Genomic DNA, 16,614 nt, shown 5'->3' on the forward strand with positions numbered 1-16,614 from the left:
TGCTTGCCTTTTAGGTCACGCAGTTTAGGGAGCCAAAGCAGGAGTTCAGAAGTAAGTGACGCGTGAGCTGTGACAGGGCGAGAGAGAGTCATGGGCATATACACACTAACAAACGCAGTAAGGTAGATAGCTAGTGGGAAGCAGCCGCATGGCACAGGGATTGGCTCGGTGCTTTGTGACAGCCTGGAGGGGTGGGATAGGGAGGGTGGGAGGGAGGGAGACGCAACAGGGAAGACATATGGGAACATATGTTTATGTATGACTGATTCACTTTGTTATAAAGCAGAAACTAACACACCATTGTAAAGCAATTATACCCCAATAAAGATGTTAAAAAAAAAAAAAAAAAAAAAAAAGAAGTAAGTGACGCGATTGGGTTTGCGCTTTAGGAGGATAACCATGACAACCGTGGGGGGAGGAGACAGGGGGGAGCTAGTCTAAAGGCAGGGGACCAGGAGAGGCTGCAGTGGCCCAGACCATGCCTGCAGGTGGCTTAAACCAGGGTAGCAGGAGAGGGAGAGGGAGTTAGAGAGCAGTGAACAGACGCCAAGGCCAAGTGATTAATTGCCTGTGGGTGATGTCAGGGTGGGGGAAGCAAAGAGAGCTGATAGAGACTCCCAGGTTTCTAGCTTGGGCAACAGGGTAAAAGGTGTCCACTCCCAACAAGGAGAGTGAGAGGGAGAAGCAGGCCTGTGAAGTGGGGCTGAGGAGCCTGCAGCTGTGGAGACAGGCCTGGGCTGAGGACAGAGGCCCCAGGGAGCCAGCCATGAGCAGCGCCAGGGAGCAACCTTGCTCCGGACCTTGATCTGACCCGGGCCAGCTGGCTCACGAGATTGAGCTGCTTTCCTCTGTGAGCCACCGGGACTCGGTACAGATGGCAGCCATATGTGGTGCTGGCTGGAGAACGTGAATTGTCCCTCTTACAGACGGGCTGTCAGGGCATTCAGTCGCCTCTTCCGACATCCAGGCCACACTGGGCAGCCTGAGTGAGCCGCCCTGGCCACAGAAAGAGTCCTGCATCAGAAGAGCCCAGAGACGTTGTGGTTGACGGGGGACACTGCCAGCACTCCCAGAAGCCAAACTTCCTCCACGGGCAGCTAAAGTCATAGGTGGTCCAGGGGATGTGGCCTAGAACACAAAAGGCGTCTGCTCTCACAGCTCGTCATAAACTTCTCCCACTTCCCTTTCTAATAGAGAAGACCATGGTGACCATGCTGAGACGATGGTCTGCTGGCGGCTAACGCTTAGTGTCTGCTAGGGCACAGGCACTGTTCTAAGTGCTTTACATTCCAATCACTCAATAGAAATATGAGGGGAGGACCCAAGTCACAGAGCCAAAAGGTGCCAGGCCTGGGATCGGGCCCTGGACCTGCCAGCACCGACAGCTGTGCCTCAACCACTATGCTATTCCGCCTTTGGGTGTTAACAGCAGGGGCCTGACTGTGAGACAACCAGCATAGCGCCTGACACGGGGGCGTGGCTCCAAAAGGTGAGGGAAGGCCCACCCCCTTCAACCATTCCTTAATGTACACTTCTATTTGGCCAAGATTTGCAGGACAGTGGGATGAGTGCATAGCAGCTAATTCAGGACAGGAACCAAGGCCCAGGCCTCCATACAGGAGTTCCTTGGAGGCAGCAGGAGTTAATCTCAGAAGGCTTCCTGTAGGAGGCAGCCCTTGACCACCTTAGGAGACGTGTAGGAGGCAGTTCTCAGATAGGTAGGGGGCTGCAATGATGCTCACTGTACTTCCGGGGGAAGTCCTCAGACGTCAGGCATGACGCACACTGGCAGGGCACAGTCACAACAGCAGTGATGACAATCACAAGAACAGTGGACTCTTCCACACGGATCAGGCTTTTGGCTTCTCCAAGTGTGTCCACACGTATTCTTCTCTTTGATCCTAACAAATGAGATTGTAACACACACTAAAGTGAATGTTAGTTTCCTTCCTTCCTTCCTCCCTCTTTCTCTTTAAACCCTATGAAACAAAGGGGGTGGGGCGGGAAATGTCATCCTTCCTATTTTACAAGTCAACTGTGGCACCGAAAGGTCAAGTGAGTGGCCTTGGGTCACACAGCTCTGCCTGCTAAGACTACAGCCCTGGTCCGATGCTCTGTGCTGTATATTCCTTGGCCAGGGTGAGGGATGCTGAGCCCTGGGTCCTGCAGATGAGAGAAGAATCACTAGAGCTGCTCCAGCAAAGGGCACAGGGCAGAGCCTTCAGGTCCTGAATCATATGCGCCACAGCCCCGACTCCCTTGGTGTGAAGAGTTCATCACCGTCAGCACCAACCCGCCTCTAAAACAGACCTCCTGTTGGGCTGGGCAACCTCCACAGGACATGCTGATATGACCTGAGGCTCTGCAAGTTCTGCTGGATTGAATCCACGTTCCTGAGACCAGGAAGCGAGCCCAGAGGCCTGCCACTCTGCTAACAGTGGAAGCAAGCAGCAGGATGGAACGGTGATTTGTGGAACCAGACAGGCCAGTTCCATCCTAGTCTCGTCACTTACCGGCTAAATTACCCTGGACAGCGACTTGCCTTCTCTGAGCTTCAGTATCTGCATTTGTAAAATGGAGATAATGGCACCTTTCCCACTGGCTGGTGGCAAGGATTAAATCAAACGGTCTATGAGAGCTGTCAGCCCAGTGCCTGGGCTCACATTCCATGCTTCCCTGCCCTGCTTCTGGTGGGCTAGCGGGGGCTGCGCTGCCACAGTGGGTGGGTGGGTTCGTGGGCTAACCCTCCCAACAGCCTGTGAGGTATCCCCATTTTACAGCAAGCATCATCAGATGTGGCCGTCATGCAAGGAGGGAGAGCTGGTCCTCCGGGAGTGACCCCACTATGTTCATGAATTGTGGTGGAAAAAACGAAGCCCCTCCCTCCTGTCCCTGTGGTGCTTGGGTGGGGATGGGGGTCGGTGTGGGCATGGACACACCGTCATAAACTCCTCCCTTCAATGGCTGTAGTCCTGGAACGCAGGAACTGACACCTTCCCTGTGCTGGGTGGGGGCCGGTCACTCGCTGTGACGGTCACCAGTCTTTCCCTCTGCTGAAAGCAGGACCTAGCTCCCAAGCAGAAAACTGGACTGAAGGGGCAGGGAGTGGTCTTTGGGGTTTGACCTGCCCCAGGGAGGACATCTAGGGGCACTCCAGCTGATCTTTCGTGGCCAAAATGGGAAATGGTGACCTTAAACACCTAGGTTAAGCTAGCTGGCTGTCCAATCCATACCTCATTTAATCCTTACCCCTCACCCCCGCGAAGTCATTTTGCAACTCTGAAACTAAGGCTCAGAGTTGAAATAACTTGCTCAAGTTCACACAGCTAGCAAGTGTCAGGGGTAAGAATTGGGCCCCGTTCTTTTTCTCACCCAGCATTACCAAACCAAGTGACACCTTTCAGAGCGGGAGCCACAGAGGTAGAGCCGTGAACAACTGTTACGCTTTTTTTTTTTTTTTAGTGGTATGCGGGCCTCTCACTGTTGTGGCCTCTCCCGTTGCAGAGCACAAGCTCCGGACGCGCAGGCTCAGCGGCCATGGCTCATGGGCCCAGCCGCTCCGCGGCATGTGGGATCTCCCCGGACCGGGACACGAACCCGTGTCCCCCGCATCGGCAGGCGGACTCTCAACCACTGCACCACCAGGGAAGTCCCTATGCTTCTCTTTTTAATTTCCTTCTTTGGTTAATTTCTTTCCTTCTCTGGTTAATTTCTTTTTGGCTGTCGTTCACCCTTAGATCAGGCTTTAAAGGGGAGAGGTAGGATGACATAGGCCTGAGGCCAACCAGATGGAAGGAGGGTCAGAGGAAAATCCCAGAGAAGGAAAGGAAATGTAAGGGCTGCCCATTCTACCTGAGCAGGGACTGTGAGGGTTACAGGTGTGTCAAGACGTCATTCAAGTCCCAGAGCCACCACTCGGTGGCCTTGGGCAGGTTGCTTCATCTCTCTGCCTCAGCTTCCTTTTCTCTGCGATGGTGCTGATGTAGGAATCACCTCCTCGAGCTGTGAGGATTACACGTCCCACTGGGCTAGCGGTGCTTGGCACAGTATCTGACACATGGTAAGCATATGTCACCAACGAGCACAATTATTAATTCTCCCTTGAGAACTTTTCTCTATCCACGGCTTTCATTTCAACAGAGGAGGGCCAAGAAAATATATAGACATGATGAAATGGCTAAGACTGTTGTGTTTTAATTGACAGAAAGACCCTATGTGGCAAGAAGGAGGACGAGAGCCCTGGGGGCTGGTCGGGGGAAGCCTCTAGAAGGAGTGTGAAGCAGAGTTCTGGAGGATAGTTTGGTGAAGGAGGTGGGAATGGCTGAGACCTCAAGGAGAGCGAGGGGTGGGCAGACTGAGAAGCAGAGAGAACCTGGTGACTGGGTACCTAGAGAAAGAGCCCAAAGCTAAGCAGGAAGCTGGGAGCTGGGAGGGGAGTTTCCTAGGGAAGCAGAGTGGAGAAACCAACATTTGTGGAGTGTCTGCTGGGGGCTAAACTCTTTGCATAAACAATTTAACCCTCACAACAGCCTGTGAAGTATCCTCATTTTGCAGATGAGGAAACTGAGGTCCAGAGACATGAATGAACTTGCCTAGGACCTGGCAGGGATTTAAGTCCCAGCCTGGCTGGTTCCAAAATACCCAGGTCACACTCAGGCTGGGACACTGCCAGTCCAGCTTCTATGAGGCCCTAAACCAAACCAGTCCTGCCTGGTAGTCATCTGTCATTCCCAGAGCTCACTGAGGTCACTGTCCGCCTGCAGCTCTGGTTAGGCCCCCAGTCTTAAACAATGCCTTGAATACTACCTTGATGAAACACTTGAATTCCACAGACCCAGACCCTGTGGGTTCTCAGAGCTTCCATCAGGAACTACAGGCCTAAAGAGGAGGGTTATCTGATCAAGGAGGGCCCAGCAGCAGCCTCCCTGGGACTAGAGGTCCTCTGCACACAGGGCTCCGTGTCTGCTGCAGTTTGGGCTCTGCTGCAGGAACCGCTGTTTGGAACAGCAATTCAGACAGGACACCAGAACTGGCAAGGGCTTGGGGCTGTCACGGGGCTCCCAAGAGCACCCTGGGCCCTCTCAGATCCACCATCTGAGCAGAGGGCAGACTGGGCTTCCCACACATTCTTCCAAAAGCAAAGGGCATCTTCCATCACCCACCCCGGTGCGCCGTGAGTTGCATTTCCAATTCCAGAGCCCCGTGGGCCAGCTGGTTTTGTGAGGTCTGTCAGGGGCCCATTTTGTGAGGAGCTGGCGCTTCCCTGGGGCAGCTGCACGTCCCCCAGCCTTCCCTGCCCCGGCTCTGCGGGAGGGAGTCCAGAGAGCCAGCGCTGCAGTTCTGCGGGTTCCTGCGGCTCGTCCCGGTGGGGGCGAACACAGCAGCGAGTTTCTGCCACACTGCGGCCCGCACCTGCTGCATTCCCCTCTGAGAAGCCAAAGCTTTGGCTGGGTAAGAGGCGGGTGGGAGGCAGAGCAGGAGGAGGGGGTGAGGCGGCGCTAGAGGGCAAGGAGGGGGTCTGCAGATTCTGTCTGGCAGCATCATAAGAATAGCAACACATTTCCCACGGGGCTGGATCCCTTCTCGGGCCTGGGAGAGCTGCTACTGATGTTTCCTCCTTGGCTACTTCTTACTGTTGGCAGGAGTCTCTCATGACCGCTCCTCAACTTCTGCCCCCGGTTCCCCGGCCCTGGTAGCACCCAGCTCAGCCCTCCACGAGGTTCTGGTCAGTAAGCTGAGCTCTGCCAAGGGATGGGGTGCTTTCCTTGCGGGGAGGGGGCCGAGGCCCTGGGGCCCCACTGAGAGGACAGCCCGGTGGCGGTGGCGGTGGCGGCGGCGGCGGCGGGCGGCGCGCCTCGTCGGCTCCGGCCCCCGCCGGCCCCTTTAATTCGAGTTCGCTGGCGGCCAGGTGCGGCGCTGCGTGGCGCGGTGCGGCTGCTGGCGGCGGCCGGGCTCTCCTTACGCGCCGCCGGCGGGACTGCAGAGCCGGCTCCCGGCTGGCCGCCCGCACCCCGCCGCCGCCGCCGCCGCCGCCGCCGCCGCCGCCGCCCGCTGCCGCCCGCTGCCGCCGCCCGCTGCCGCCGCCCGCTGCCGCCGCGGTTCCGCCGGCGCTTGCGGTCACCCAGAAACATGGAGGCTCCGGGTGCCCATCGGGAAGGGTAAATGGGTGTCGGGGCGCTCGGCTGCGCGTGCTGCCTCCCCCTGCCTGGGCTGCGGCGCCCACAGGGGCTGCGGGGCACCGGGCGGCGCAGCCGGCAGCGCGGCGGGCTCGGGCTGAGTCCGGGGCGGGCGAGTCTGTGCCGACCATGGCTGCCGGCCCGGGCCGGGGCGGGCGAGGGGGGCTGGCGTCCAGCGGAAGGAGAGAACACGGAACGGGCTCGGGGACCCTCCGGGCAATGCGGGGCGCGGGGCGGGGGGCGCAGAGAGGAGCTGGTGGGTGATGGGAAGTGCAGTGACAGCATAACCATGTCTGGTAAATAGAGCCGGTTGGTAGGACCCATATCACTTGCGACGGCCGGGCAGCGTTCCCCCCTCCGGCTCGGAATGAAAACGGCTTTTCGGCAGAGAAGGGCTTTTCCGCCTCCCTGGGGCCGTGGGCTGCCGGGGTGACCCCGCTCTTAGGAGGGAGGAAGCCAAGATCTGGGGCAGCAGCCTACTCCCCACCCCCAGTGTTTAGGTTCCAGTGTTTTCCGAAGGAGATGGAGCCTAGGAGCTCCCTCGGATCCTAGGGGCAAAACAGCTGGGCTGCGCTCAGGCCCGACGCTAGAGCCCCCTCCGGATCGGGCAGGAGGGGGTTAAGGTGGCGCTGGCTGCCGCGGCCAGCTGGTGGGTCTGATCCACTCGCTCCGAGCCGAGCGCGGAGCGCGCCCGGCGGAGTCCCGGCCGGAGCCCGGGGCGATGGGGAGAGGCCCCGGACCCCTCCCCGCCCTGGGGCCGGCAGGATTGGGCCGGCAGGGGGCCAGCCCGGAAGCCGGCTTCCTCCAGGCTCCCCCCTCTCGCTGCTGCCAAGCCGCCTCGAAGCCAGGCTGACTGAGCCTTGGTTCTGTGCTCACTGCCGAGGAGACGACGTGAGGGATTTTGTCTTGGGGAGAAATCGGTGGTCGAGCGCCTGCCCAGTTCAAATGCCACCGCGCCCGGAGGGAGGCCTGCAGTTTAGGGATCCCTGAGGGAGAGTAAGTCCTGGGACCAAGCCAGCCAGCTTTTGGAGATCGACCTTTCTGTGTGAGGAGTCTCCCTAAATGAGCTCTGAAGGAGTGTGTGTGTTGGGGGGCCAGAGTAGGGAGGAGCCGTTCTTCTTCCAGGACTCTGCAGAGGACAGAGCTGGAAGTCAGGCTGCGGCGTAGGAAGCCCTCCCCTTGGGAGATGCTGTGTCCTGACCTGGGGGTGGGAGGCTTTGCCCAGAGTCCCTCCTGATGGCTGCAGAGGACCAATGGGGCATCTGGCTCAGCCCGGGGAGGCCCCTGGAGGAGACAGGCCCAGCCAAGTCTAAAGGCTTGTTCCCTGGGAGAGCATACTTCCAACTGATGTAAGCCTGCCCAGAGGAGGCTGGGAGGCTGAGGGATAGTTCTCAGGTGTGACACCAGAATGCAAGGTGGGCATGGAAGAGAAGCTGCCAGCGCCCTCCTAAATCTTGGCACCAGCTGCCCAAAAGCCCTGATTCCACCTTGTTTTTTCCAGGCAACGTCACACCTCCTGAGGACAGCCAGGAGGACTCTGGCTTTTGCTGAGCATTGCATCTTGCCTCCTTCCTTTCAAAGGCTCCAGACCCAATCTCGGCTGTCCTCGAGTCCTGCGTGCCCTTGACCAGGCATCCCACTGCCCCTCCAGCCCAGCCCAGCCCTGGAGCTCACCTCCAGGACCTGGAGCCTACCCTCCTGCCCAGAATGACTCACCATTATTTCTAGCTCAAGTGAGAAGACGTGATGGGGAATCAGACTGCCTGTTTGTGTATCTAGGATTCCTGCAGCATCAGATCAGTTCTGCAAGGAAGAGAGCTGCAGATTCCTGCCTTGTCAGGTAAATCAATCTATTATTTAATAACCAATAGCCATGTGTAGAGTCATTGGGGTGTGGGCAATGAGAGAGGCCCAGGCCCAAGGTCCACCACTGCAAATACCTCCCAGGGTGCAGGTATCTGCAAGACGTTAGTTCACTGCCTGGGAGAAGGTTCCCTTCCAGCCTCTGATATGGGGCTGTGCTCCATGAAGCCTGTGCAGTGCAGAGGGACCTGTACCAGCCACCTGCCCCCAGTGCAGGGCAATCCAGAGCTTTCTTGAGAGACCGCCACCTGCTCCCCTCTCATCCCCAGCCAGGCTACGAGGTGAACATAAATCTTACTTTTTTGTGGTGGCGTTCATATTTTTGAGCTTCTTGGCTGAGAGATGAGAGAGAAAAAGCAGCAACCCAGGTCAAGTTGCCAATGCTGAGTGGTCTTATGTCCTTAACCACCTCTGTCTTTCAGCCAAGCGGGGCTATCTCTCTGGCTCTCAGAGAGACCTGGGGGCTCCCCTGCAGGAGTGCAGGCCGATGCTGCTGTGTTTCCTGGGGCCGTAAGCAGCGCCCTGAGCTCCCTGCCGCCAGGCAGCTAGAAGGCGTAGCGAGAGGCGCTTCTCTTGGTTCCAATTATGACAGTGGCCACCGGAGACCCAGTGGATGAGGCCGCTGCCCTCCCTGGGCACCCGCAGGACACCTATGACCCAGAAGCAGACCACGAATGCTGTGAGAGGGTGGTGATCAACATCTCAGGGCTGCGGTTTGAAACCCAGCTAAAGACCTTAGCCCAGTTTCCAGAGACCCTCTTAGGGGACCCAAAGAAGCGGATGAGATACTTTGACCCTCTCCGGAATGAGTACTTTTTCGATCGGAACCGCCCAAGCTTTGATGCCATTTTGTACTACTACCAGTCTGGGGGCCGGTTGAGGCGACCCGTGAATGTGCCCTTAGATATATTCTCCGAAGAAATTCGGTTTTATGAGCTAGGAGAAGAAGCAATGGAGATGTTTCGGGAAGATGAAGGCTACATCAAAGAGGAAGAGCGTCCTCTACCCGAAAATGAATTTCAGAGACAGGTGTGGCTTCTCTTTGAATACCCAGAGAGCTCAGGGCCTGCCAGGATTATAGCTATTGTATCTGTCATGGTGATCTTGATCTCAATCGTCAGCTTCTGCCTGGAGACATTGCCCATATTCCGGGATGAGAATGAAGACATACATGGCAGTGGAGTGACCTTCCATACCTATTCCAATAGCACCATCGGGTACCAGCAGTCCACTTCCTTCACCGACCCTTTCTTCATTGTAGAGACCCTCTGCATCATCTGGTTCTCCTTTGAGTTCTTGGTGAGGTTCTTTGCCTGTCCCAGCAAAGCCGGCTTCTTCACCAACATCATGAACATCATTGACATTGTAGCCATCATCCCCTACTTCATCACCCTGGGAACAGAGCTGGCTGAGAAGCCAGAAGATGCTCAGCAGGGCCAGCAGGCCATGTCACTGGCCATCCTTCGAGTCATCCGGTTGGTAAGAGTCTTTAGGATTTTCAAGTTGTCCAGACACTCCAAAGGTCTTCAGATTCTAGGTCAGACCCTCAAAGCCAGCATGAGAGAATTAGGCCTCCTGATATTCTTCCTCTTCATCGGGGTCATCCTCTTCTCTAGTGCTGTCTATTTTGCAGAGGCCGATGAGCGAGAGTCCCAATTCCCGAGCATCCCGGATGCCTTCTGGTGGGCAGTCGTCTCCATGACAACTGTAGGCTATGGAGACATGGTTCCAACTACTATTGGGGGAAAGATCGTGGGTTCCCTATGTGCAATTGCAGGTGTGTTAACCATTGCCTTACCTGTCCCCGTCATAGTGTCCAATTTCAACTACTTCTACCACCGGGAGACAGAGGGAGAGGAACAGGCCCAGTACTTGCAAGTGACGAGCTGTCCAAAGATCCCATCCTCCCCTGACCTAAAGAAAAGTAGAAGTGCCTCTACCATTAGTAAGTCTGACTACATGGAGATCCAGGAGGGGGTAAACAACAGTAACGAGGACTTTAGAGAGGAAAACTTGAAAACAGCCAACTGCACTTTGGCTAATACAAACTATGTGAATATTACCAAAATGTTAACTGATGTCTGATTGAACCCTATTCACATACTCACAGCTCAATGGAACTAATGCAGATATTGCATAATAGCCTGCATTGTAGTCAGTGTGTTCTACAGTGTGTTTCTGGTTCTGCATGGAAAGCAATAGTCGTGCAAGTGACTTTTGATCTTTTGATTTTTGATTTAGAACACAGAATATGTATCCATGGCTTTCATGCAAATCTTCCTCACCGGCTTAGGGGTTTCCAAAGATGGGAGTCACCTATGGAAGCCAGGATTTCAGAAGGACACATTGAGGCCACCTCATAGCAAATACAGAACCTACCACATCAGTGTCACCTTTTCTTCCTAATGAAATGCACATGGCATCTCGGAGATGCAATTCCCCCCCACACCCCACTTGAGCCTACCTCCCCCTTCACAGAGGAAAACCACGGTAGCTTAGCTTTAAAGTTCTGGTAATTATTCGAAAGGTCTTTCCCATTTTTGCATCGAAAAGAACACACAGTGCTGTGTGTTGGAATTACTTTCTGTGTCACAGGCTGGGGGGTTGTGAAATGCAGTTGCCAAGCAGACGCTCCGGAGGCTTGTGTTTCATAACGGAAAATACTGCATTTGGTTTTTTCTCTGCAGTGTCGATGTGAGGGAAGCCCAGGGGAGGGACGGTTAGGATGACCGAATGTGAGTTGTCAGGTTTCACATTTGCTCCCTTAGCCCTACCGGGAGAAGCTGACAAACCAAGGGACCTCTCAGCTTCAGATTTCACCATTTTTGCAGGCTTCGGGGTCACAAAAACATGTCTGATTTCTCCGCTACACTGGAGGTTGCAGGCATCTGCTTTCCTAGTGCTGGGGCCCAGCTACACTGACACTGCAGTGAAATTTACCAGTGATGCGATAGAGCTGCATGGGTGTTTGTTGCATGAATCTCAATATTTAAAACACAGGAGATAACCTATTTTCTTAGTAGCCTACACAGTATTCATATTTAGAGTATTAATAGCCTAGGAGTGGCATTGAACGAGGGTTGTTTTTTTTTTCCCATCAGAATACAAAAGCCCTCAATCAGGAGAAAAAAAATAGACTGTTCGGAGTGGGGAACCAAAACTTCTGGCCCTCCAGCCCACCCCATCCCTGTTCTCCCAAATGGGGGCACACAGCTCTGCAAAGCCAGGAGAGTGAGCAGGGAAAGCAGTGTCTAAACACCTCACGTGACTGCATCTTAGGAATTAACCTAGTCATGGGCATGACTGTATAGCTGACTGGGGCATCTCGTCCTGAGGAAATGCGGATCTGTGGATCCAGTGTATATAAATATGTATCGAGAATCTCTTTCACGAATTCCTCTACCTAGCTAGCTATAGAAAAAATTGCATTTGAACCTTGTATAAGCTTATGCAATATTTTTGACACAGGGCAATATATGCATGTGTTTGACTATGTGCACTAGAGTGTGTGTATATATATATACACACACATATATATATACATATATACATATATATACATACATACGTGTGTATATGTATATATGCACACATACATATATAGTCATTCTCTGGAGTTCAGGTTCAGGAGCAAATCCACTGCTTGGTGGGTTGGTTGTCTCAGAGGCCTAATGGGTTAATTTGTCTCATTGATCATCCCACTGGGCCTAGGTTTGCTGCCATTGCCTCAGACACTCCAGTCTTCATGGATTCTTAGATGTTCGAATTGTCTTTCTGCCCTCCATGTGCTGCAGCTTCAGTTTCTCATGGCTGAAGCTTGTCTTACTGAGTGCACAAGGGCCCTAGGGCCCTCACAGCTCCAGCTGTCCTGGGCCAGACCCAACCCAGGCCTCCTCTCTACAGCCCATCATCTTCATCATCTCCATTCTCGTCTTTCCCCACCCTGTCTGGTTTTTATTTAAGACGTAGAATGTATTTACCAATATAGAACATACACAAGAGACCTACACATACCATGAACGAAGACACAACCTGCAACTCTGATGCAAAATACACAAAAACAACATGGTCATTTGCCTCTGCATCAGTCACTTTCATGAATCTTTCCCCAAAGAGCCAGAATGGATCACCTGCTTTGAAACCAAGGACACTAAGGAGGAGGGCTCCTGGGGACCCAATTCTGCAGGTCTGGGCTGAAAGGAAACCTCCTCTATGTGGAAATTTCTGAAGTTCAGGACCAAGGGATGGAAACCCTAGTTGATCCACAGGCATCATGTTCTCTCAAGCTCTCTCCTCATTAAACTGGCAACCGGGGCTGCTTAAGAAACCAAAGGCTGGGTACAGAATCATTCCCCACCGCCAGAACAGGCTGCGAGTGAAGAAGCACTGCATAGCCTAAAGGTAGAGTTCAGCTGGCCCTGGAATAGATGGAGGTGGGGAAGCTTTTGCCTCACAAACTGGGCTTCTTTGCCTTTCAACATAATAGATTAAATTGCCCAAACACAGCGAGTTGTGTGGTCAGGCTGCCCAGCCATGACTCCAGCCCAGGCCTCACTGTTGGCTCTTCAGCACCTCCAGTTACCCTGGGGGGGTGGGGCACCAGCCCAGGGTGCTCACTAGTTCCTGGTCACCCACATCCCCAGGGGTCTGCAGGGCATCCCAGGCCCAGCGCGAAGCCTCTGTGCTTCTCTTCCTCTCCTATATGGGAGATGGTGCTGCATTTCCAAGACATAGGGTGGAGGGACGCAGACCTTGGGAAAATAGATGGTAAGACAACCCATACCTAAGGGCGAGGTTGTGGGGTAGATGTTTTATCCCAGTGTCCTTGACCTGGGACTATAAAATGTTCACCCACACCGGCACACAGACATGCACACCCATCACAAAAGAGATCTACATTGTTGCCATACACAAATACAAAACATGCACCACACACGCAGAATACACAGAGACCAAATTAATGAAAAGGGCACTCAAAAGATATACGGTTATACCTATATCCAGAAAACGCACACTCAGCACAGACACGGAATGTACTTACCAATACAGAACATATACAAATACCTACATACACCACGTACAAACCTGCAACTCAGATGCAAAACACACAGAAACTACATGGACACATGGGTACACATACAGAATACACAAAAGATACTTTACTATTATTTCTGCACACAAAATACAAACTCGGTTTATACACACAATACATTTATTCATATTACACACACAAAATGCAGCACACACACCCAAGAACACACACACACACCACACATGAAATGTGTACATATACTCAGATCCATTGTTCTGCCCCCATAGCTATAAATTAATAGGCATAAACAAAAGATCAGATTTAATCATCTTTCCCTAACCTGCATCTCTCCCCCTCAATATCCTTCAGGAAATCTCTTCCTCTAGTCTTTTCCCCCGCCTCACTCCTAGATTTCAGAAAAATAACCCCAAGGTTTAAGGCAAAATATGGACCACCATTGTCAAGCAGATCTGTGATTAAGACTGGGAATCTCATAGGGTTTCTACCTGTTCACCTTCCTCCCACCAGAAACCCTGGTGCCAAGCATGGAAGGACCTGGGACAGCTGACGGTCCATTAATATACACCTCCTGGCCCCGTCCTTTCTTTCAAAGCAAGTCCACACAGACAACCCAATAGCCCAGTCTCCCCTGCTCCCAACCCCTGGGATCTCTGGATTCAACCCCGTCCTCTTGAAAGCAGTCGTGGCTCAAGAAACTGCAGGGTCGCAGGCCCAGAACCAGAGTGAGGATGCTCCCAGCGTTCCCTCAGCCCACAGAACTTATCGCCCCTCCATCCCCAGTGGCTTTGTCAGGGGGCTCAGTCAGAAAGTCAAGGCCATGTGTAGACTTGTCTCTTGAAATGAGTCACCTTTACTTGCTTGTGGCATCTCACTTGCTCTTGGGCATAAGCCCCATGGAGTCAACTCCTGAGTCCCGTCTATGGGTGTGCAACGCCAGGCAGGCTTCTTCCCCTGCCCCGGCTCCACCTGGTTGCCTTGCCTCCCATCCAGTGGCTGTACCTTGAGGAAACACACACCAATTCAGCTTAAGTGAAACCTGATTAAGGACTTAAACCTAATGTTACACAAGCAAACAGCATCTTTTTTTCAGGAGGCCTGATTTGTATCCTATATTCTAAGGCCAGATTGAAATGCTTTGTAAGATTACACGCTGTTTTGGGTTACACACAGAGCTGGCTCTTCCCACTAGTAGGACTAGCTGAGAGCTGGGTGCGTTTTAGCAAAGGCTTCACCTCAGATGGAAGTTGGGGGGTTGAAGTCAGGCATCAGATCAGGTCTCTACTCCTGCGGCCATCCAGGATGTGCCCCACGCTTCCCTCCTAAAGATGGTCAAGCTCCCAGTCTCCATGGAGGAAGCAACAGCCACAGGGAATGAGCGTGTGGGTCCAAATCTGCACATTCAGCGCAACATGCTGGGTCTTTCAAGTGTTTTCAAGTCAGGATACCAATTTTCCCTTTACCTTCAGCAGGTGCTTCCATGGGCTCAAACTTTCAAGGACGTTGGAGTTCTCAGGAGTCCACAGAGAAGGAAGTCCAGGAGAGGTGGAGAGGTTGTCAGGAAGAAAGAGTACCTGAGCTAGTCATATTTCAGAATTAACTTTTCAGGAGCTGAAATGTACCGAAGGTCATAATGAAGGCACTGTGCTTCCTGAAGCTTCTGTGGTGTTTGACACACTCTTCCTTCCTCTCTGCTTCCCTCTGCTCCTCTCAGCTGGGCCTCCGAGGATGGAGTAGGCATGAAACCAGGAGGTTAGCCCTGAAAGGGGGGCCCCAAGTGAGTGTGCCCCCAGACTCCATTGGTCTGGTGTGGAAAGGGCTCCCAGGAAAGCTTTGTTGAGTCTCCAGCCTGGGGGCTCATGTGGCCACCCCGTGTGGGGAGGGCTGCAGGATTAGCTTGTCCTGTCTGCTCTCCCTGGATCTCTCACTCCATTGTAGTGAGGTCTTTGGCCAACTTCCTTAATCATGGTCAACCATAAAGTATCAGTGCCACGCCCAGCTGAGAGAGGGTGGGCTGGGGGTTCAGTGCTGCCAACAGTAGCAGAGAAGAGAGGTGGAGGCTGACTTTCCCCAAAGGAAACTATAGGACAGTTTGCAAATTGCATATGAGGGTAGCACCAGACCGCCCCCCCGTGGCAGGTGGGAGGAGTACACTGCTTTGAATTGTTTACCCAGGGGTGGGGCTGTGAACCCTGCTCCAGCTCTGGCTCTCCTGGGGCCCGTTGTCATAACAGCCTCCATCTGGGTGATGGCTGCCTGGTCTGCGAGGGCTGGTCTACATAGGGTGTAATTTCCGGGGTGCTCCTTGGTTACACAATGGAGGCTTGCCCAGCCTTGGCAAAGTGTCTATTGCCAGGTATGAACCCATGACCTCAAACTCATTAACATCATTAGCCACCTGCAGAGCCAACTAGCAGAGCGCTGGATGCTGGGAGGTGTCCAAACGGCTAATGTGACCATTATCTTGATCCTAAGACTTGGCCCTTGTTGAGACCAGCCCTGTTCTCTCATCAAAGCAGCAAGCAGGGACAGGTGGAGGTAAGGGATCCCTGACAAGCTGGGATGGGTCTCTTCCTCAAACAAACCTAGTTCACTTTTCCCTTCTTTCTGCTTCCTTTCCCACCAAAGTTCAGCTCCATCTCTCATAGTTTATTTTTTAAAGAGGAAACGTGCAATAAACTAAATAGTGACTGTTTTCTTTAGCAATAGTTATCTCAAAATCTTGTTCTCAGGACTGAAAAGTGATAGTACCCGGATGCTCAGATAATGCCCTTGGCTTCTGGGCATTAGTTCACCATCTCTGTAGTTCCCTCTTCTTCCCACATGGTCATATGACTCCTGCCCTCTGAGGCTCTGACCCTCCTTTGGAATGTAAACATACACCGGTTCAACATCTGCACAAGGAAGGTCGGGAGAAGGCTTTCTTTATCTCTCTGACTCTTCCCCATGTGCACCTCTCTCTGTCTCCGTGTGCATCTCCGTCCCTCTCTCCCTGCCACCTGCCCCTTCTGCCTGCTCTCACATGGCACTCTCACAACCTCCAGGCACTGAAACCTTGAGTTTGAGTGACCTCACACCAGGTCATCTCATGGACTTACAGTCAGACTGGCAGGGTGTAATGGAAGCCTGCAGGAAAGCGCTTACCAATAGATAAGAATAAAGCATCCTGAGCCATTACAGAAGATCATTTCCATGCACTTAAAGCCATCACTTGATCCCTCTGTTTTCCTCCCTCCCCTCCCCTGGGAGATGGATGCTGGAGGAATGTGGCCTGGAGGTTTGCACCTGGGATGGGTAGACTGGGCAGATTTGGGGAATTGCCCTCTGGCTGTCCTTCAAAACAAGCTGACTTGCTTAACCAAAGGGATGCCATGAGAGCTGTGGAGAGAATCAAGTGTTTGTGGGCAGAGGTCTACAGGGATCGTGTTTGTGGGTGGTTAGGGCATGACAGTAGTGAAACAAAGACCCCACCACCCAAGATAGTGTACTGTTGCACAAATATCTGCACACATAACTGGGGACTTT

The 16,614-nt window shown here is 53.3% G+C and overlaps 1 protein-coding gene across 4 annotated transcripts; it reads left to right on the forward strand.

The window, feature by feature from the left end:
• The first annotated feature begins 5,585 nt into the window (after positions 1-5,585).
• On the forward strand, positions 5,586-10,700 carry KCNA2 (potassium voltage-gated channel subfamily A member 2). Of its 4 annotated transcripts, none has more exons than XM_049710412.1 (3): positions 5,586-5,725; positions 7,678-8,016; positions 8,462-10,700. In XM_049710412.1, exon 3 carries the CDS (start codon positions 8,625-8,627, stop codon positions 10,122-10,124), a length of 1,500 nt encoding a protein of 499 aa, XP_049566369.1. In that variant the 5' UTR covers positions 5,586-5,725; positions 7,678-8,016; positions 8,462-8,624; the 3' UTR covers positions 10,125-10,700. The 4 variants fall into 4 exon arrangements, with proteins under 4 accessions (XP_049566369.1, XP_049566356.1, XP_049566353.1 ...); XM_049710399.1 differs by lacking the exon at positions 5,586-5,725 and adding an exon at positions 6,049-6,158; XM_049710396.1 differs by lacking the exon at positions 5,586-5,725 and adding an exon at positions 6,387-7,172.
• The last annotated feature ends 5,914 nt before the right edge of the window (positions 10,701-16,614 follow it).

The sequence above is a fragment of the Orcinus orca genome, chromosome 1 (genome assembly GCF_937001465.1).
Source record: "Orcinus orca chromosome 1, mOrcOrc1.1, whole genome shotgun sequence".
NCBI lineage: Eukaryota > Metazoa > Chordata > Mammalia > Artiodactyla > Delphinidae > Orcinus > Orcinus orca.